Source organism: Sphaerodactylus townsendi, linkage group LG17 (assembly GCF_021028975.2).
Source record: "Sphaerodactylus townsendi isolate TG3544 linkage group LG17, MPM_Stown_v2.3, whole genome shotgun sequence".
Lineage (NCBI taxonomy): Eukaryota > Metazoa > Chordata > Lepidosauria > Squamata > Sphaerodactylidae > Sphaerodactylus > Sphaerodactylus townsendi.
The window spans coordinates 6,152,739-6,174,116 of NC_059441.1; the positions used below are offsets into that span (position 1 = coordinate 6,152,739).

The 21,378-nt window shown below is 51.5% G+C and overlaps 1 protein-coding gene across 1 annotated transcript in view; it reads left to right on the forward strand.

Annotated features, from left to right (window-relative positions):
* RASGRF1 (Ras protein specific guanine nucleotide releasing factor 1) overlaps window positions 1-19,860 on the forward strand; it is a 53,283-nt gene extending 33,423 nt beyond the window's left edge. The window contains exons 23-27 of the mRNA XM_048482105.1: window positions 6,264-6,461; window positions 10,828-10,907; window positions 15,292-15,409; window positions 15,643-15,711; window positions 18,516-19,860. Coding sequence (XP_048338062.1) covers window positions 6,264-6,461; window positions 10,828-10,907; window positions 15,292-15,409; window positions 15,643-15,711; window positions 18,516-18,608 — 558 coding nt within the window. The 3' untranslated portion in view covers window positions 18,609-19,860. The remainder of the gene's footprint in view (window positions 1-6,263; window positions 6,462-10,827; window positions 10,908-15,291; window positions 15,410-15,642; window positions 15,712-18,515) is intronic.
* The last annotated feature ends 1,518 nt before the right edge of the window (window positions 19,861-21,378 follow it).

The window sequence follows — 21,378 nt, forward strand, 5'->3', positions numbered from 1 at the left end:
GGTCTTGTTGAATGCTTTCACAACCAGAGTTCAACATGAGTTGTTGTGGAGTTTTACACAGGCTGTGTTTCTGCCATGGTCTGGTGGATCTTGGAACCTACCATTTTGCACTGCATCTGTGGCTGGCATCTTCCGGAGGTGTATCACAGAGGGAAGTCTTCGTTATAAGGAGAAGTCTGGACACCAGTGTACTAAACATTACTTCTCTCTGTGATACACTACCTGGAGATACCAGCCACAGATGCAAGGTGGAAATGGCATTAGGAACAAGAGATCTACCAGATCCCACGACCACTCCTGGCTAGAAAACCCACAATAACCAACATTGAAAATGATGCTGTTTGGGGTGGGGTGGGGGGAATCTACCCTGAAACAGCATCACTTTCAATGTTGTTTAAACTAGGGAGCCCTGGGTGTGTTCAGATTTGTGTGTTGGGGCATGTTCTGTAATGTGATGGTAACTTTGAGATGACCTGGTGCAAAAAATGTTGTTTGGTTGTGGTGGGGGAGGGAGGCTGCCCATATTGGGGGGGGGGGGTGGCAAAACTGAGATTTTGCCTCGGGCTCCATTTTTCCTAGCTACACCTCTGGAAGCAACACACACGCGCACTCGGACAGACAGATGTGCAAGGGGGGGAAACATACCTGCAGAAAGGAGAGTTGTCCCTGGTAATGCAGTCCCGGCCCCCCCACCCCCCGGATTGCTTCTTTCTGAGGCTTCATGCTTGTCCAGAAAGGCTTGCTTTGCAGTGGCAGGTCTCTTTCCGGCCAACAGCTTCAGACCAAAGGGGATGGCGGTTGCAGGCGGCCCTTCTGGCCCAGGCAGGACTGAGTTTCCGTCAGGAGCTCTGCCACCCTGCTCCAGACTCCAGCCCCCTGGTACACAGTGCCCATGAGGGGCCACCAACAGCACTGCCATCCTCAGAGAGCCCCAAGCCATTTGGCTGCTTTAAAAGGTCCACCCTCTCTTGCTGCCCCCCCCCAACCCCTGGCCAGCTGGGCTGCCCCAGTCCTGTTTTCTCGACAGGTACCTTTCAGGGTCCTTCAGCCTCGGCGATCATACCAGAACACTGGTTATCTGCTCTTTTTGCTCCTCCACTGGTAACATGACCCACCACAGTAGAACGAGGATTCCCCCTGGAAACTGGGAGCCAATAACTGCCCTTCATTAGAGACTGTGCTGCCCCCCCCGCAAATCTCCAGATTCCTCCTCCTCCCAGTTGCTCACCTTTCCCTCCCACCTGGCTCCACTGTCATGCTCAGCTCTTTTTATTAACAGCAGACAAAGGTGGCTTAAGCATGCTCCCCCTCCCCCGCTCACATGAGGTAAAACGTTGCCCACCCACGGCCACCAGACTTAATATGGCTGCATACCCCCTCCCCGAAAAGTCTCAAAGCCCACCACATGTATCTCACAGGCCTCCCTTGGGACCCCCAGAGGCAGTGCCCTCCCCCTACACAGAGCCCATTCAGGTGCAGCCCTCACAGAAGTGCTAGACAAGCATCTCCTGCTTGATTCTTTTGTGATTTTCACCTCTTTTCTCAGCAGCAGTCAGATCCCTCCACTATGTCTGAAGCCCCCGACTCCTCCCCCTTGCCCTCTCCACAACACACACCTTATGAGGCAGCTGACGCTGAAGAGTATACTGAAGAGTGTGACTGGCCCAAAGTCACCCAGCAGGAATGTGTAGGAGTGGGGAAACAAACCTCATTCTGCAGATAAGAGTGCACTGCTCTTGTGGACGAGCGCAGAATCACAGTTCTCCAGAGGAGAGTCCACTAACTCTTAACCACTACACCACGCGTGTAATAGGCAAGCACAGCTGCCCCTCTGGCAGTCTTCAACACGACAGGCCTCCGTTAGGGGCTGGAGTGGGACATCAGGATCCCCAAACATGGTTCTCTCCCCTGTCACAGAGTCCTTTCCAGCGGCTGCCTCCACACAAGCCCCCCCCCTCCCAGACAGTTCCCTCTTGGCTCTTCTGTGATGCTCAGCTGTTTTTGTCAACAGCACCAAAACCCCTCCAACATGCATGAACACCCCCCCTCCTCCAAAAATGAATGCAGCCGACCTCCCGAGCGAATCTGAAGCCCCAATTCCCCCCTAAATAAACAGACACACCCTGTGAAAAGTCTTCACAAGACCACAGTAACTGAGCACAGCTCCCCCTCTAGAACCCCCCCCCCAATATGCATGAATTCCCCCCCACCAACCCCAAAAGACCCCGCAAAGTCTCACAGATTGCAAATGTCTCTGCAGGAGCACAGGACTTGGTAGGATACGCCAGCACAGCTCTTCCTCTGGAAGTCTTGACCCCATAGTGAGCCTTCCGACTACCATGAGCAGGAGAATTGGGAGGCGGGGGCCCTCGGAATGGGGCTGTTCGCTTTTCAAAGCTGCTGTCCCCATCAAAGCACCAAACGAGCATTTTCCTCTTCGGTCTTCTGTGATTTCAGCTCTTTTTGTCAACAGCAGCAAAACCCCTCCAACGTGCATGAACGCCACCTCACCTCCAAAAATAAATGCAGCCAGACCCCACCAATGCATCTGAAGCCACAATCCCCCCCACCCTAAATACACAGACTCACCTTGTGAAAAATCTTCACTGGACCACCAGACTTACTACAATAACCCAGGACAGCTCCCTCTAGAAACCCTCCAACATGCATGACTGCCTCCCCCACCATCAAAACTAAATGCTTCCAGACCCCCCGAATGCATCTGAAGCCCCAATTCCCCACAATATACGACACACCTTGTTAAAAGTCTTCATAGTACCCCCAGACTTGCTACCTGGCAGAGCCCCTCGCTCTAAAATACTTATTGGGGCTTCTATAGGGGCAATAGCTGAAAGGGACCGCACTGTCTCTGAGGGTCCCACTCTCTTGCTACTGCGCCAATGTACACTAGAGACAGTGACTTCCCTTTCAGCTGCTGCCCCAATAGAAGCCCCAAACAGGGGTCTTCCCTTTGATTCTGCTGTGATTTTCATCTCTTTTTGACAACAGCAGCCAGAGCCGTCCAACACGTCTTAAGGCCCCACTCCCCAAACCCCACAAAGGCTTTGCATTATAGACCAGCTCTGGCTGTCTTCAAGTACATATGTGTCTATTGGTTGCAGTACTAGGGCAGTGGGACCCTCAGCGATTGGGGTGTTACTTTCTGCCGCTGTCCACATGGGAGCTCCAAAGAGGCGTCTTGCTCTTCTTGACTCTTCTGGGATTTTCAGTTGGTTTAGACGAACAGTTTGAAACGCCCCTCTGAAAAAGAAACACAAAGAGTCACCTGTAGTAAAAGTCTGCAGAGAATTACTGGCATTGTGCAGTGGGGCAGTACCGCTTCCCCTCCGGCTGTCTTCAACCCCACAGACCCCAAACATGGTTCTGTCCCCTTTTGCAGAGCCCCTTTGAGCTACTGCCCCCATGCAACCCCCAAACAATCCTGGTTCTTCTGTGCGTTTCAGCTTTTTTTTTTTTTTGGTCAGTAGTACCGAGACCACTCCAATGCGCATGAGACCCGCCCAGAACAGACCCCCAAAAGTTCACCTGAGGTAAAAGTCTCTCAGGTCTGCCAGACTTGGCATAATAGGACAGCACAACTGCCTCTTGAACCCACTGAACCCACTGAGGCCTGCAGTAGGACCCCCAAAGGAAGGGCCATTCTCCACCAGAGAGTCTCTTTCAGGTGCTGCCCCCAACCAAGCCCCAAACAGACGTCTTGCTGTTGATTATTGTGTGGTTTTAGCTCTCTTTGTGAAGAGGAACCAGGTCACTCCAAAATACCTGAATACCTGACAACGCCCCCCCCCCCCCCACACACACACACAAAGGCTCACCTGAGGTAAAATTCTCCCCAGGACTGACAGACGTGGCCTAATAGTCTTGAACCCCACAGACCCCCACTGAGGGCTGGAGTAGGACTGTGGAACCCCCAAATATGGGTCTCTCCCCCTTCACAGAGTCCCTTTTAGCTGCTGCTGCCCCCAAACTAAGCTCCGAACAGACACCTTCCTCTCGGCTCTTTTCCAAAATGGCACCTGCACCCTTCAGAAAACCCCCTCAAAGGCTCACCTGAGGTAAAAAATTTCCCCAGGACCCCCTGACTGGGCACAGGAGGCCAGCACAGCTCCCCCTCTGGAGGCCTTCAGCCCCACAGGCCTGCATTTGGGGCTGAACGGGACCCCCAAAAGACAGTTCTCTCCCCCCTGTCAGAGTTAACGTCTGTTGCTCTCTCTATTGAAGCCCCAAAAGGGCATCTTTCTCCTCATTCCTTTGTGATTTTCAGCTCTTTTTGTAAACAGCAGCCAGACCCCCCCCCCACACACACAATGTGTCTGAAGCCCCTCCCCCGCCCCAAGGCTCACCTGAGGTAAAAAGTCCCTCCAGGACCCCCACACCTGGCATAATAGGCCAGCACAGCCCCCCCCTCAGGAAGTCTTGAACCCCACGGGCCCCCACTGAGGGCTGGAGGAAGACTGTGGGACCCCCAGATGTGGGTCTCTCCCCCTTCACAGAGTCCCTTTCAGCTGCTGCCCCCAAACTAAGCCCCAAACAGGCACCTCCCTCTCGACTCTTTTCTAAAATGGCACCTGCACCCTCCAGGACCCCCACACCTGGCACAATAGGCCAGCACAGCCCCCCCCTCGAGGGGAAGTGTCTTGAACCCCACGGCAGCTCACATTGTGGAGGGGCTGGAGTAGGACTTTCTGTGGGGGCTCCCCAAATGTGTAGGGTTCTCTCCTCCTTGTAGAGTCCACTTTTCAGTTGCTGCCCCCAAACCAAGCCCCAAACAGACACCTCCCTCTTGACTCTCCTGTGACTTTTAGCTCTTTTTAGAATAGCACCTGTCCAATGTGTTTGAACCCCCCCCCCCCCAGACACACACAAAAGCACACCTGAGATAAAATTCCCCCCAGGACCCCCTGACTGGGCCCAGGAGGCCAGCACAGCTCCCCCTCTGGAGGGCTTCAGAACTGCAGGCCTGCATCCAGGGCTGGAGCAGGGCTGTGGGACCCCCAAAAGACACCTCTCTCCCCCCCTTGCAGAGTCCCTTTCAGTGGCTGCCCCCAAACAGGCACCGTCCTCTTGGCTCCTCTGTGCTTTCCAGCTCCTTTGGTCAGCAGCAGCCAGACCCCCTGGGGCGAGGAGGGTTGCAGGCTCCTTTCCAGAAGAGACCTCGCCCCATTTTGACCTCTGACCCTGTTGGGGGCTCCTCCTGGCAGACCCCTTTCCTGTGATGAGCCCCCTCAGCCACAGCAGAAATCCTGATGCAAAAGGCCCTGCCTGCCTGCCCTCTTTTCCTGTGGTGGGAACTTCAAGAAACAGCAGCGGCTGGGAAGGGCATCCAGACCTTTGAGCTGCTTTTAAAGAGCACGTTTGGGCAGCCATTCCAGATCGCTGAGTGCTGCGGGAAAAGGGGAGGGGTGCGGGGGGCTTGGCCTTGCAGCCAGCCAGGGAGAATGGCCAGTCGGCAGAGTACCACTCCTCAGCTGCACATGACTGACGCACCCCCACCCCCATGGTAAGCTCCCTGCACCCAAGGAGCCAGTAGGATAGGGGAGAAGGTGAGGATGATTCCCCTCAGCTAGCTGTTCAGCTGCTGAGCACTTGAGGTTGTGGCAGGGAGGCCGGCTTCTGCACAGCACAGGCAGTGTGGGGAAAAGCTTCAAGGGGGTCTGCCCCTCCTTTGTGGAATCAGCTCAGTTGAACCTCCTGCTGGAGCGGAGACTTGCTGCGAAGCTGCCCAGGGGTCCGTCAAGCCCACCTGCTTTCTGGTGTCTCAGAGCAATCCTGGACATCGCTGATGCCCGATCCTTTGGCGCGACAATGTTGTGGATTGACCCTGGGACCTTCTGCGGGCCAAGGAAAGATCCGGCCACTGAGCCCCGCAGGACCACCTGAAGAAGCCCCCTTCCTCTGATCATACCTTCACCTGGGACACATTCCCCCCCAAACACACCTTCTGTCATAGACACGGTGTGCAGGAGCCAGGAGAGAGGCACCTGCTCCTAGAAGTCAGCCGACCACGCAGGATTGTGCAGTTGGTCTTTGTGTTGTGGTGGCCACACGCGGAAATGCACACTCTCCCCCCCCCCCCACCCATTTAGACTGCCTGTAATGCGATGCTGCAGATCCACATAGCTTATCCTTAGAAAGCAGCCTCGGGATCTGAGTGCCATTTGGAGACCCAGGGAGCTTCCCCGGGTGCCACCCTTCCATTCGGGGCTCTGCCGTGACTCCTTTCCTCTCCGGGACCCCTGCAGATCAGCAACCTGATTGCGTCTGAAATCCTCCACAACGAGGACATCACTGCGAGGGTCAGCACCCTGGAGAAATGGGTGGCCGTGGCCGACATCTGCCGGTGCCTGCACAACTACAACGCTGTCCTGGAGATCACCTCCGCCTTCAACCGCAGCTCCATCTTCCGCTTGAAGAAGACCTGGATGAAGGTGTCCAAGCAGGTGCCGGCTGCAGGTTCAGTCCTTACCATGATTTAACTGGCCGCTTCTGTAAAGACCGGGGGGTGTTTTCTAATTTGCCTCAGGTCCTTCATTTGAGGACAGATGAATACGTATTTGTTCGTTACTGTGTTTGTGTGTGTGTGTGTGATCCTCCGTTGCTTCTGTATACAATCAGTGCTTTTGCATACTTCTCCATTTCTGCACAGACATTTGTTGTGATTGCAGCTGTTGGGCAAAGACTCTCTTCCTTCCTTTCTCAAAAAATGGAAGTGGAACCAGAGCAGCTGTGGCTGACCCTCAGCGGGGCCCTGAGGGGGAAGCTGGCTTTGCACTTGATGCTTCCACACAGGGTTTGCTGGCAGGTCTAGGAAGAAGGGCTGGGGTTGTCTCAGCATCTGGAGGGATGTTTTGGGCCTTCTGCAGTCAAACAAAAACTTGGTTGGTCAAGAAAAATAACGAAAGGAATGGATTGACAGCAGCACATCTGTTCCAAAGATGGACGAGTTTGCATTCCTTATTGTCCCAGAAACAAATTATACTGAAAATCATGTCGAATGTTTCCACAGTCCTGGAAGAAGAACCACTGTTTGGAATGTTTCTCATTTAAAGATGGTGCAGCGTGGGAGAGGCCCCAGAGAGGGCGTACAGGGCACCGTAGAAAGGCGAGGTAGAAATATTCTGAAGAAATAGTTAATATTTGCTCTCTCATACATGAAGTGCTTTGTGGAGAACCCTTTTAAATTCCTTTTGCAAACAAGATAACTGTGGGAAAGAAATGAACAAGGCTGAAGCATCACAGCGGCAGAGTGAGATGTGGTCAAGGCCAGCCTCATTCCATAATTCCCCTCCTGATAAGAGGTGGGTACAGTCACCTGTTTCCCGCCCCCCCCCTCCTTTCCCAAGATGTCCTGGGAATCCACTTCCTGTTGTTGCTGTTAAGACCCTGGGATAGAGATAAGGAGACCCAGCCACATTCCTTCCCAGCTAAGAGAGAAAAATCAGTTTATCTAGAAAGGGAGGGTGTGGTTTGGAGTGAGCGGTTGGTCATTTGTTTTCTATATTTGGTGGGGGTTTTCCAGTTCTGCCAGTAAACGTCTGGTGACCTATTTCACTTGAATCGCTTTTCTGAATAAAGACTTTTGCTGAAACAGAAGTGCCTTCCCTGAACAGTTGGGAAGGGGTCCTGACAGATATGCAGAAGTCTGAAATTAACCCCCTCACTTCTGCAGGAGTCTATTGCATACCCTGCAGCTGTGGAAAGGTCTATATCGGAACCACAAAATGCAGAATTCAGACTCTTATTAAGGAGCACAAAAGACACTGTCGGCTTCACCACCCTGAAAAATCTGCAGTAGCAGAACATGTCTTAAACAAAACTGGACATAACATTTTATTTGAAAGCATTGAAAGTCTGGACAATTCAGAAGGTTACTATGTCAGACTGCACAGGGAGGCCGTTGAAATTCACAAACATCAAGACAACTTCAACAAGAAACTCTGAGAATTAACAAAGCTTGGCTACCAGTACTTAAAAACAGCAGAAGCAAAGGCCAAGGGCAGGCTAAGTTCATGGACAATGGACTCCACCCAAACACAGGATTTGCATTCACTAATACTGCTGCTGCTGCAGGGAATGTGAATCGCTCCCTGGACTGAAAACCCCCACCTGCAATACTATACTATCAACCACACCTTTGCATAGCAAGTTCCACCCAAACACTCACTGATTGGTTCCCCACCTGGGGACATGACAATTTATACCCCACTAAAACATTTCCTTCTCACTAGACACAGTGTGTAACTGACTTCCCTCTGTGATACACCTCTGAAGATGCCAGCCACAGATGCAGGCGAAATGTTAGGAACAAGATCCATCAGACTTCTGAAGTCCATCTAATGTAGAGCCCAGATACATCAGCTCTTACCTCAAAACCACCTGTTTGTGAATGTCACTATTGGTTGAATGTTTTAAGACAAGTTAGGTGGTTCACCTCAAACACTGCAAGTTTTAATTCTGGCATGACTGATCACAGATACTTCCCCCATAATGTTTGGGGCAAAGGATTCCAAATTAAACTTTAAAGTTGCCAATTTCTGTGAATCCCAGAATCATAGAGTTGGAAGGGGCCATGCAGGCCATCTAGTCCAGCCCCCTGCTCATTGCAGCACCAGACTAGATGAGCCCGGACTATTTTTTGACCAGCTGCTGCTTAAAAACTGCCAGTTACGGGGGGCTCACCCCACCCCCCCGGGCAGCCAATTCCACTGCTGCACAACTCCTACTGTAAGGTGAACCCCAAAATTGTGGGTTTTTTTTGAAAGGCCTCTCTGCTAAGCCGAAACCTACAGAGAAAAACTTTGAAAAGCATTTTATTTTCTGAAAAGCATTCTTTTTGCAAACATGCTAAGATGCCCTGACCACAAACTTCTTGCCTTGCAGAGACCAAGCTTATTTATATCCTGTACTAGAGGTGTCAAAACCACGAGGTTTCTCTTAGAAATACTCTTTAATGTTGTGTTCTTGTGATTCTCAGAAAAGCCACCTGCACTCTTCTCCTCCTGACCCCCTCCCTAGGGAGCCTTTGCTTCATGGTTATTTGACATGTGAAAAGCTATTCTCAAAACTGTTGCTTGAGTCCAACAAACTGGGTTGCCAACCTAACGTATACCGGAAAGCACCCAAATTTAAGTGACAAGGGACATAGACAGGAAGAAAGAAGGAGGTGAAAATACCAATTAGCCAATCATTAATTCAAGTGCTGCACATTTGTTGACGTATGGTATATTATATAAAATGAATAAAGTATTGCTAGCAAAATTCGTCCTGGACCCAACTAGATCTAGTTGTAAGAGCTCTGGTAATAAACTTTCACTGATTTTTCAACCATTTGCCTTTTTGCAACTGAATCGCGTGGTCTTGTGACTGACACTCAAGGGGCAGAGTTGTCACTACCGTAAAAAATGTTTTCCCTAATATCCAGTCGGAACCTTTCTCCCCATAATGTATACCCATTAGAGCATTGATGGCGAACCTTTTTGAGACCGAGTGCCCAAATTGCAACCCAAAACCCAATTTAACCTAAATACTGAGATTTTAGTATAGAAAAGCGGTTGGCTCCAAGGTACGCGTTACTCGGGAGTAAGCTTGGTGGTAGTCGATGACTTGCTTTGAAGCAACTGTGCAACGCTTCTAACAGGTGAATCACGATCCTAGGAGGGTTTACTCAGAAGCAAACCCTATTGTCAGCAACCAAGCTTACTCCCAGGTAAAGGATTACACTTTCGTTCTTCCCATGAAAATCAGTAGGGTTTAACAGCGCTTAACAGGGTTACCTACACTGCTTCCCCAAAACTAGATCTTAGGTTTAATGCTAATAATTACTGAAATAAATTCCCACTGAATTACTATTCACATGACAAACCTCTCTGTACACGCAGATGCTCACAGGACCGGGGCTCACGAGGTGCCCACCCTCTGGCACCCGTAAGCCGTGGAGTTCAGGTTCACTCACCGTGCATTAGAGTGAGTCCTGTTCTTTGCTGCCAACAGGAACCGCTCCCAGCCCTCCTCTAAGCAGCAGCCCTTCTAATACTTTAAAGAAAGCAATTATGTCCACCCCCCTGCCCCCCCCAATCTCCTCTTCTCCAGACTAAACATTCCCCAGGCGCTCAGCCTCGCCTCGCAGGGCTGGTCTCCTGGCCCCTGATCGTCCTCGTCGTTCTCTTCTGCACCTGCTCCGTTCTGTTGCACTTTTTGAAGTGAGGCCTCCAGGACTGCGCTTCTCTCTCCAGCACTATGACGCTTCTTCAGTGCACTTCGTTTCCTTCCCACAGTGATCTTGTTTGCAAGAGGAACTGTGCACAATACTCCAGGGGAGGCCTGACCGATGCAGAGTGCAGTGGGACTATGACGATACCTTGTGATTTAGATGTTCTGCCTCTGTTGATAGACTTGAAGGTCGCTTTGGCCTTTTTTGTTGTTGCTTGATCACTCTGGCTGCTCATATTTTACTTGCTGTCCACCTGCCCCCCCTTCCCCCCAAGATCTTGTTCACACACTCAGCAGTGTCTCCTCCATCCAGTCTGCATGATCCTCATTTTTGTTACCCAGACGTAGAACTTGGCACTTACCCGTGTTGAACTGCACCTTCCTCACCTTCTCCCAAGATGCAATTCCCCAGGGATAAGTGCTGAGTTCTACACCTGCGTTGTTCTGCATGGACCAGATGAACTGCTGGACTGGTTGGTTCCCAGCCTGTCTCTCATGGACCCCCTTCAGCGGCAGCCTGTCCTTAGAGCCGTTCCTGGGAGCCTCCTCAGCTCCTCCGCCTCTTGCTGGGGAAACAGCCTTTTCTTCTTTTTCCAGACAAAAGCCTTGATTGACAAGCTGCAGCGACTGGTGTCTTCAGAGGGTCGGTTTAAGAATCTGAGGGAAGCCCTGAAAAAGTGAGTTGCCCTTGGTCATCCTGCCTGTCGGGGGAATGGGGGCTGCCGGGGGACCCAGGGGTCAAAGTCAGAAACTGCTCTTTCAAACACAGTCGGGCGGCGCTGAATCCAGAGCGTTGCTTAACTCGTTAGTGTTGCGGCTTGGCTTTGACAAGAACCCTGGCTGGTAATGTTGGCATTTTGTACTTTCTGGATGTTTCTCTGTGTATTAGATCCACACAGGGTTGCCAACTCTGGCTCAGGAAATGTGGAGGGGTGGGGGACTCAGCAGGGGTGTGATGATGTGGAGTCGGCCCCCCAAAGCTGCCAGGATCTGTGTAGATCCTGGTTTTATATCACCTATTTTGTTGTTAAAGGTTGCCAACCTCCAGTTGTGGACTGAAGTTCTCCCAGAATGGAGTTAGGACAAGTCGCCATCAGTTATCAGTTATCATAGGGAATTGTTGAACTGTGAATTTTAAATTGTTATTAGTTTGTTTTTACTGTTATCTATTTGCTATCTGATATGGATGTACACCGCCCTGAGCCCTTCGGGGGAAGGCAGTCTAAAAATGGAAATAAATAAATGAATAAATATATTGATCAGTCCCTCTGAGAAAATGGTAGCTTCAGAAGGCTACCCAAGAGTTCTTAAAGAGCTCAAGCATGAAATTGTTGATGTTCTCACTTTAATATGCAACTTATCCTTGAAATCAGGCTCCATCCCTGAAGACTGGAAGATGGCCAATGTCACACCAATCTTTAAGAAAGGATCTAGGGGGGACCCGGGAAATTACAGGCCAGTCAGTTTGACATCTGTTCCTGGTAAATTAGTAGAATCTGTCATTAAAGATAGAAATTCATAGTAACGATGTACAAAAAGCAAAACCTGCTGAGAAAAGAGAGTCAGCATGGCTTTTGCAGAGGCAAATCACATGTCTATACAAACTTTACTAGGAGTTCTTGTTTGAGGATGGCAAAATAGGCATGTGGATAAGGGGGAACTAGTGGACATTGTCTACTTGGATTTCCAAAAGGCTTTTGGACAAAGTTCCTCACCAGAGACTATTGAGAAAACTCAGCAAATGGAAGGAATAAGAGGGAAGTCCTCCCATGGATTTCAAAACTGGTTGAGAAACGCAGGAAGCAAAGAGTAGATGTAATAAATGGAAATTCTCACAATGGAGAGATGTAGGGGAGTGGTGTCCCCCCTAAGGATCCGTGATTGGGACCAGTGCTCTTTTAACCTGTTCATAAATATTGACCTGAAGTAGAGGGTGGAGTAATGCGTGGTGGCCAAGTTTTGCAGATGTATACTAGAATTATGTAGGAGTGGTGAGAACCACAAAGGGGATTAAGCGAGGAGCCCAAGCCCAACCTTGATAGAGAATTAGGTGAAGATGGGCTAAGAAATGGCAAAATGCAGTTCAGAAATGTAGCCAAAATGCAAAGTGATGCACATAGGGCAAAATCCAAACTTCTACATACATGCTACAGGGATCCAGTGCTATCAGTCACCCAAGAGACCAGGAAAGGGATTTAATGGCGTCTTAATTGATAGTTCCATGGGAATGTCAAACTCAGTGTATGGCAGCTGTGAAAAGGCAAACTCTATGCTGGGGATAATCAGGAAGAAAGGAATTCGATAATAAAACTGCAAAGATTGTCATGCCCTTATATAAAGCCCATTGGTAGAGATCACACTTTAGTAATTTGTGTTCAGTTCTGGTCACTACATCACAAAAAGGATATTGAAGAGATAGAAAAAGGGTGCAGAGAAGGGCAACGAGGATGATTGAGGGACTGGAGCACTTTCCTTATGAGGAAAGGCTGCAGCGTTTGGGGGGACTCTTTAGTTTGGAGAGAGACGTCTGAGGGGGGATATGATTGAAGTCTATAAAATTATGCATGGGGTAGAAAATGTTGACAGAGAGAAATTTTTCTCTCTTTCTCTATGTCAATACTAGAACCAGGGGGCATTCATTGAAAATGCTGGGGGGAAGAATTAGGACTAATAAAAGGAAACACTTCTTCACGCAACGTGTGATTGGTGTGTGGAATATGCTGCCACAGGAGGTGGTGATGGCCACTAACCTGGATAGCTTTAAAAGGGGCTTGGACAGATTTATGGAGGAGAAGTCAATTTATGGCTACCAATCTTGATCCTCTTTGATCTGAGATTGCAAATGCCTTAACAGTCCAGGTGCTCGGGAGCAACAGCCGCAGAAGGCCATTGCTTTCACATCCTACATGTGAACTCCCAAAGGCACCTGGTGGGCCACTGCGAGTAGCAGAGAGCTGGACTAGATGGACTCTGGTCTGATCCAGCTGGCTTGTTCTTAAGGCAATCTCTATCATAGATCATGGATTTCAGGAGAAGTGCCTCCCCATAGAGATGTTCAGTGTGTTGTCGAAGGCTTTCACGGCCGGAATCACTGGGGTGTTGTGGGGTTTCTGGGCTGTAGGGCCATGTTCCAGTAGCATTTTCTGACTTTGCCTGCATCTGTGGCTGGCATCTTCAGAGGATCCTCTGAAGATGCCAGCCACAGACGCAGGCGAAACGTCAGGAGAGAATGCTACCAGAACATGGCCCTACAGCCCGGAAACCACACAGCACCCTAATGCCTCCCCAGATTCTCCCTTCCCTGGGTCCCCCCCCCCCCCACAATCTCTGGGAATTCCTCTAGTCAGAATTGGCAACCCAGTGTGTTGCCTTAGTTAAATGTACATGATATAGAAATTAAACCATTAAACTTTTGGATAACCTTTCAAGTATAGCCTGGCAGTGGATGATGTGTTTGAAAATGGGGGAACATACTTTGTTCACAGTAGAAAGTCAAGAACTCCCATTGCAGCTGAGGAGCCAACCTTTTCAGAATCCACGCGCCGGTACTCAGAATGTGCTCCACAAGCTCAGTTGCCCCCCCCCCCCCCCCGGGCCACTGGATGCACTTTCTAGTCATTTTCTTTCTGAAACTCATTTAGACCAGCAGAAGAGCCCCCACAGCATACCTTTCTGGCTTGCTGGAGTTTAGAATGTTCCCTGCCCCCCCCCCCCCCCGTCCCCAAGGACTGCGTGCCCAAATGCAGGACTCGGGGGAAGGCTGCTTAGGGGCCAGGCACCCAACTTGCAGAATGATTGATGGGGACTTGTTCTGGCTGAAGCCACACACCATGCACTCTCAGACTTAAATGCACATCCGTGTGCCCTAGCCAAGAGCAGCCCAACCGCACAACAGGTTGGTTGGAATATATTCTCCTGGCTGCCTGCTCTTTTCAGGCCTCGAGGGTCTTTGTACCAGTCTAACAAGAACAGGGGAAACGGAGTGCTGGCCATGAAACTGCCGAAGGGAGAATGGTGTGCCCGTCTGAGAGCAGGGGGGGCCGTGTGGCCCGTCTTCCATGGGGGCCATGACAGCCAGAGGGTATATTATTGGCCCAAAGCATTACACGCCCCCATCCATACCTGTTCAGCTTGGCACTGGGTGGTGATCTTGGGGTGGACACACCTGCTGTGCCTGGGCCATTGATGAGCTATCCCCCCTCCCTGGAGAGATTTGATATCATTCATGGGGGTTGGAGTCCTCTCAAGATGTGTAGGAGCCTGTCAGGTGGTTCTGGCCTGCAGGAGGATGGATCTAGAACAGGGGTGGGCAATTATTTTTTCCGTGGGGCCGCATAAGAAACAGAAAATATTGTGGAGGGCCGGGCCAAAAGGCAGGGGGTCGAGGCGCTTTTGAAAGCCCCGCAGAAGCCGGCAGCCAAGGCAACCGGCTTCTGCGGGGCTTTCAAAGACTCCTCGCTCCCCAGCACGGCAGGGGGGCCAGTCAGGGTCATCTGGCGGGCTGGATGTGGCCCGCAGGCCGTATAATGCCCAGGTCTGATCTAGAATGTGGCCGTTGTGCTTGATCCTTGAATGGATTGAATCGACCCTTCAATGAATCCTTGCGAGGGCAGGGAGGGGGAGGGATCACTTTGGAGAAGGGATTGCAAAGGTCTGAGATCTGATGACCCAGAAAGGAGAGGCCAGGAGGCTCCCTTAGACCCACTTTGGAGGCCAGGGCACGTGGTACTCGGCTCAATTTTGACCGGGTTTCTGGCTAAGCTCAGGTCAGACGCCCAAGTAACAGAGAGGCCACGCCTGTAGCTCTCCAGGGCACGTCTGGGTTGTGCACCAGGGCTGTCCCGTGCTCCGCTGGCGTTGCTCCAGCCTGGAAGGGCCACTCCGGAAAAGGGTGCTGGGGGATTTTGGCTCTCTCCCTGGGCATTTATGCTACAGGATTGCTCAGGGCTTTGTTTTATGCCGTGATGCACTCTGCCTGATTTGGGCAGCTGATCTTCTTGCCTTTCTCAGGATCAATATAGTGGAATCTCTATTAACCTGGATCTCTTTTGCCCCTGCCAGTTGTGACCCGCCCTGCGTCCCTTACCTTGGCATGTATCTAACAGACTTGGCATTCATTGAGGAAGGCACGCCTAATTATACTGAAGACGGCCTGGTGAATTTCTCCAAAATGAGGATGGTGAGCTTTTGACAGCGGAGGAATTGCCCCAGAGAGCTGCGCAGACACCAGTCCATGATATGTCTAGTTTCCCAGCCCTCTCCTACAAAAGAGCTGAGGGTGTTTCTTTGCTTTTTATTTTGTTTGGGAGATCCCCCCCCCCCCCCGCTGCCTCTCCAGAGCCTCGTGGGAGACGGAGTCAGCTGCCTGTTTAAAAATTCCCTGGAATGATAATGTATTTTATCTCTGAACAGATCTCCCACATCATCCGAGAAATCAGACAGTTTCAGCAAACGGCCTACAAAATAGAGCATCAGGCCAAGGTACGTCCCCTGCAGACCTTTCCAAGTCCAGGTAAATGTCTGACTCTTGCTTGAGGCCCCTGCAACACCTGACAGGTCCTCTGAAAAGATTTGGGCAAAAAGAATACTTAGTGGAGGTAGCGGAAGGCACCGTCCAGAAACAGCTGAATTACGGCGAACTCAGGGAGTTTTCAAGACAAGGGACCTTAAGGAGCGGTTTGTCACGGCCTCCGTCTGTGTAGCATCCCCTGATTCCTGAGTGGTCTCCCATTTCAATATTGACTCGGGTCAACCCTGCTTAGCTTCCAAGATCCGACCGAAAAGGGCCCAGCTAGGCTTGAATGGTCGAGCCCATTGGGGTTCAAAGAGGGTGGCCGTTGCCCGCCTGCCTGCCTCTGCCTGAGGATCCAACGTTCCCATCCAGATAGCACTCAGGGCCAACTCTGCTTCGGTCCCGAAATCTCCCAAGATGAGGCTTCTCTCAAGGAGGCCTGAAGTCCCTCTTGGACCCAGGCAGGCAGGCAGGCAGCCTCCGGCCAGCAGACTGAAGCTGTCTGGGAGGGCAAGCAAGGGGCATATGAACTGGGTGGGGGGCCTTAACCCTTTCAGGGTGCTGCCCACAGCCTCAAAACAAAAAGCATCCCAAGTAGGTGGACAAGTCAGCAGCCTGGCCCCACCTGACGCCTCCGCTGCTACTGTGGAGCCCGTGTCGGTACAGGTGCAAGAGATTTTACCAAACAGAGCACCTCTGGGCAGGTCAGGTTCTTACATGCCTCTGATCCCCCGGAACTGGTCCACTGCATATCATCATCATCATCATCATCATCATCATCATCATCATCATCATCATCATCATCATCATCATCATCATCATCATCATTTTATTCGGCGTAATAGGCAGCCCAACCCCCGAAGGGCTCTGGGCAGTGTACAATGAGACATAAAACAAATACAATATAAGGTCTCATAAATAGGGTATAGCGGTAAAAGAAACGTTAAAATTAACTAAAATACATTATAGCAACAATTCCCAGAGAGTACAAATAAAAATACATGCCCAAAGTGCATGCGCCAGATTGGTAACTAAAAGGCCAGGAGGTGCTTGCATTTACTTAAAATGGATGGTATTATCAGCGATCAGAGCAATGCTGAAGATAGCTAAAACTATTGTGGGGGCTGCAGAGGGAGCAGGCAGTCTACGGCTAAGACTCCACAGGAAGGCCTAAGTGGAACAACTTCGGTCTTTGGGCCTCTGCGGAACTCACTAAAGGTCCCACAGTCGGACAGCAGATATTAAAAGCCATTTACCAGGCCGGGGCCAGAACATAATGGCCCTGGCCCGGTTAAAACAACACCTATCGATCGAAGTGCAGGGTTGACTACCAGCAAATCTGTTCTGCAGCGTTCCGCGGAGGACTATTTGGGACATGGCGGAGTTCCAGGCAGGTCTGCGGCGTTGGTAAGGAAGGGCATTTTCTATGCTGTCTTCACTGCCACGGAGGGAACCTTAAAATGAGCTTCAGCCCGTGGCTTGTTGGATTCATCCTACGTGTCCCTCCACTGCGGCTCTGGCCATCTGCCTTGTCTCTGCATCACCAGCAGCCCCTTGGGAAATCAGGCGGCATCCCAGGTTTTAAGACGAAGGCCATCATCTGGGACTGGTGTCAACTGTTAATCCCAGTGGTGTAGCACCCATGGGACCTGGGGGGGCGATGCCCCGGGCAGAGCAGCGGTGGAGGCGTGACCGGGTTGTTGAGGGGGCATTCCGGGGTGGGGCAGCGGTTGGCGAGGCCACAGCAGGAACGCAGGGCGTGCACGCCCCGGGCACAGTTCCCCCTCGCTCCGCCTCTGTTTAACCCCTCCTACCCATCAAGTCTTGTTGAGACAAGCCAGGTTGGTCCACTGATGATTAACTGATTAAGTCCTGGATGGCGATCGATCGTTGTCCCCGGGGCTGACCTGATGTTTAACAGCAAGATTTTGTTGCCTTGTGTGGAGACGATCACCAAGAACACCAAGTCTGTGGTCCATCCTCCTTTACTTCTCTCCCACCATATCTCCCTCTCCCCCATATGAATTGCAACACCATCCCTCACCCCGTTCCACCCCGTTCCACCCCCAAACACACCACTCCCAGCAGCAGGCAAGAGAACAAAAGAAAAGTCAACACACACACTCAGATGGTAAAGAGAGGCTGAAGCAGCCATCGCCTGGACTTGAGCAGAAGTCCAAGGAAGTCCAGATTTAGGGTGATGCAGTCCAAAGCAACTGAGACATACCATCTTCTCCTCCTTTTGGTCGCTGTTCGTGCCTCCAGCACAGAACTGGGAATGGCGTCCATCCTGGCCGATCCCCAAAGGGCTTCAGAGGTCCACCCACGATGCTCTTGTTGGGTCTGTCACACAGTGCGCTGTCCCTCTTGGGAGATAGAGCAGAAGGAGCTACTCCTCCTCTGTTGCTCTTCAGAGAGACAACTGAGACAAGTCATGGCTTGCTGCACAAGACGTTGTGGCTTGCATGTCTTGCACAAATGTACTTGAATGCTTGCTGTGACCTGGATCTTGTCAGATTTCAGGAGCTAAGCAGGGTCAGCCCTGGCGAGTACTTGGATGGGAGACCACCAAGGAAGTCCAGGGTCACTATGCAGAGGTGGGCAAAGGCAAACCTACCAGGGGGTGGGGGAATCACCAGAAGTTGCCTGCAACTTGATGGCCCTTCCACCCACACACCCGTGCTCCCTCACTGCCTGCGGGCCCTTCGTTCTAGAGGGTGGGGGGTGGGGAACTGCTAACAATGTCCTGACATTTGCCTTATTTCTCTTTCAGGTCACCCAGTACCTGCTGGATCAGTCCCTCGTAATGGACGAGGAGGCGCTGTACGAGGCATCCCTCCAGATAGAGCCCAAACTGCCCACTTGAGCCCAGGCTTTCGGATCTTCCCGCACTCCTTGCACCACTGTTGTACATAGCCACTGTTTGCTCTTTGGAAACCCCCTCGACCGAGTCCCCACTATGTGCTTCTCCCAAGTTGGAAAGGAACAAGAACAGAGCCCCTTTAAGGCCCCCTCCCTTTTTGGTCTTGGAAGGAGACTGGCCGTCCCTGCGCTTCCCTGAGGAGTCTGGCGTAGCCCACTTTGTCGATTGCAGTCCTGGTTTATATTAAGCAATGTTCTCTTTGTCATTGATTCTTTGTGTGTTGGGGGGGAGGGATCGGGGTGGCAGGAGGAAACCCCCACGACTAGTGCACCTGGCACATTGCATCATGCTCCTCTTCTGACGGAGGAATTGTGGCTTCTCTTGGGCTTTGCAATCTGAACATTTTGTCGAAAATACAACCAGCACACCTGTCCCAAGTCGAGCAATTTGCTGCATGAGCCCAACACCACCCATTATTATTTTTTTAAAAACCCAGCAAATTTGGGAAGAAACAACCCGGGCTGCTCACTCTTTCCCTCTGCAAGGAGCCTGTGACGGCTGACATCAGGGAGGCAGGAGAGGACCCTCCCCGTGCATGCGGATGGCCGGCCTGCGGGGGGCTTGAAGGCGGCCCTCGGGCTCCACGGTCTCTTGTGGGCCAGCTCCCTTCATTGCTGAAAGCAGGGGTGACAAACGGCAGGGAGGGAGATTTTGGGTCCAGAGCGGGAAGGAACCAGATGTTCGACCCAAGGCAGATGCGCCCTTCGTTGCGCTTTTATGGAAGACCCTGCCTGCTGTCAGTGCGTGGGGGTGGGTGGGTGGCAGCTGCACTTGGGATGCAGTCCCAGACACCCTGCAAGGCCACCAGCCGGCCCTGAGGGGAGACAGCCCGTCTCTCTGGATATGTTTCCACTGCATCATGTCCCTGGGCAGCTTCTGTCAACCTGCTCCGTCTGTAACCTAGTGACACTTCTTAGTAATATAATGTAGAATTAGAGGGGGTGGGGGGGAGAATGTTTTTATTACATATACTGTAATCCTGACTAGCCGCTCGTTAGCAGGAATATAGTAATGTAGTGCTTATTCTGTGAATATTATCATGTATTTTTTACATTGTACAGTATATAGACCCCGGAGAACTCTCCAGTGGCAGGCAGGCAGGCAGGCAGGCAGGCAGGCAGGCAGGCAGGCAGGCAGGCAGGCAGGCAGGCAGGCAGGCAGGCAGGCAGGCAGGCAGGCAGGCAGGCGCAGGCACGCAGGCAGGCAGGCAGGCAGGCAGGCGCGGCGAGGCACGCAGGGGCAGGCAGGCAGGCAGGAGCCACAATAACTCGGGAGGCAGGAAACGTGGCTGTCGGGGCAATGCCCGAGTGGTACTCCGGAATTCTCTTTCCAAGACCTGCCCAGTGTTTCCACCCTTTACGGCTTTGTTTTGCGACATAGGGAAATTTCCGGCTTTGTAAAAAAAATATGTGTTTCCTCTGATTACCTCTTGCTAATGTCTATTTTATCTCCAGGGGTGAGGCGATAGCTTTGCAGAAATTTACATCGCTGTCCTGGCCCGGTTCTATATCTGGGGATACAAAATTTCATATTATTGGTGGCCCTTGTTAGCCTGTTTATTGAAATGTCCTGGGGATCCATCCCAAAGTGTGAAGGAAGTATTTCTAAACAGTGAAAGGGAATGCTGTGTTGAATATCCCTAAGGCGTGGCGGTCTACCAGGGGTCTGCAACCTGCGGCTCTCCAGATGTTCATGGACCACAATTCCCATCAGCCCCTGCAGGGGCTGATGGGAATTGTAGTCCATGAACATCTGGAGAGCCGCAGGTTGCAGACCCCTCCCTGTAGTCCATGAACATCTGGAGAGCCACAGGTTGCAGACCCCTCCCACAGCAGCCCCCATCTAGTCCAACACCCACCTGCAGAAATCTTCCAGCTTCCCCTCCCCCAGCCCCAAAATGTCCTGCCCATTTCCCTGTAAATCTGACTGTCTCCACAGCAGAACTGGCTACTGACTTTGTTATTAAAGAAAATGAAAGCTGCAAATTCTGTGAATATTATCATGTATTTTTTACATAGTACAGTATACAGACCCCGGAGAACTCTCCGATAGGGGCAGGGAGGACGTATTCCTGAGGAGGCCATGATGTCCCCTCAGCCCTAAAGGGGAAGGGTGGTGTACTCACGCAGAAAATAAATCAAAATAAGTATGTGTGTTTGAACAGAGCTGGGGACAAGGAGGTGGTGCTGGCATCACTTCCTGCCATGATGATAAAGAAGAAGAAGAGTTTGGATTTCTATCCCCCCTTTCTCTCCTGCAGGAGACTCAAAGGGGCTGACAATCTCCTTGCCCTTCCCCCCTCACAACAAACACCCTGTGAGGTGGGTGGGGCTGAGAGAGCTCCGAGAAGCTGTGACTAGCCCAAGGTCACCCAGCTGGCGTGTGTGGGAGTGCCCAGGCTAATCTGAATTCCCCAGATAAGCCTCCACAGCTCAGGCGGCAGAGCGGGGAATCAAACCCGGTTCCTCCAGATTAGATACACGAGCTCTTAACCTCCTACGCCACTGCTGCTCCTGCATCCATAAAGGCGCTTTATGGATGGCACTGACCACATAGAGACTTTGATCAGATGCCATCAGGTCAGTTGATCTGGTAAGGTAGCCATTTTCTGCATGTTGCAGAGAGGTCCCTCCTCTGACCACAGTGGGGACACACACACACACCCAAACCGTGGGCCTGGCTTTTTTGCCCCGCGGGGCCGGGTGCAGCCGGA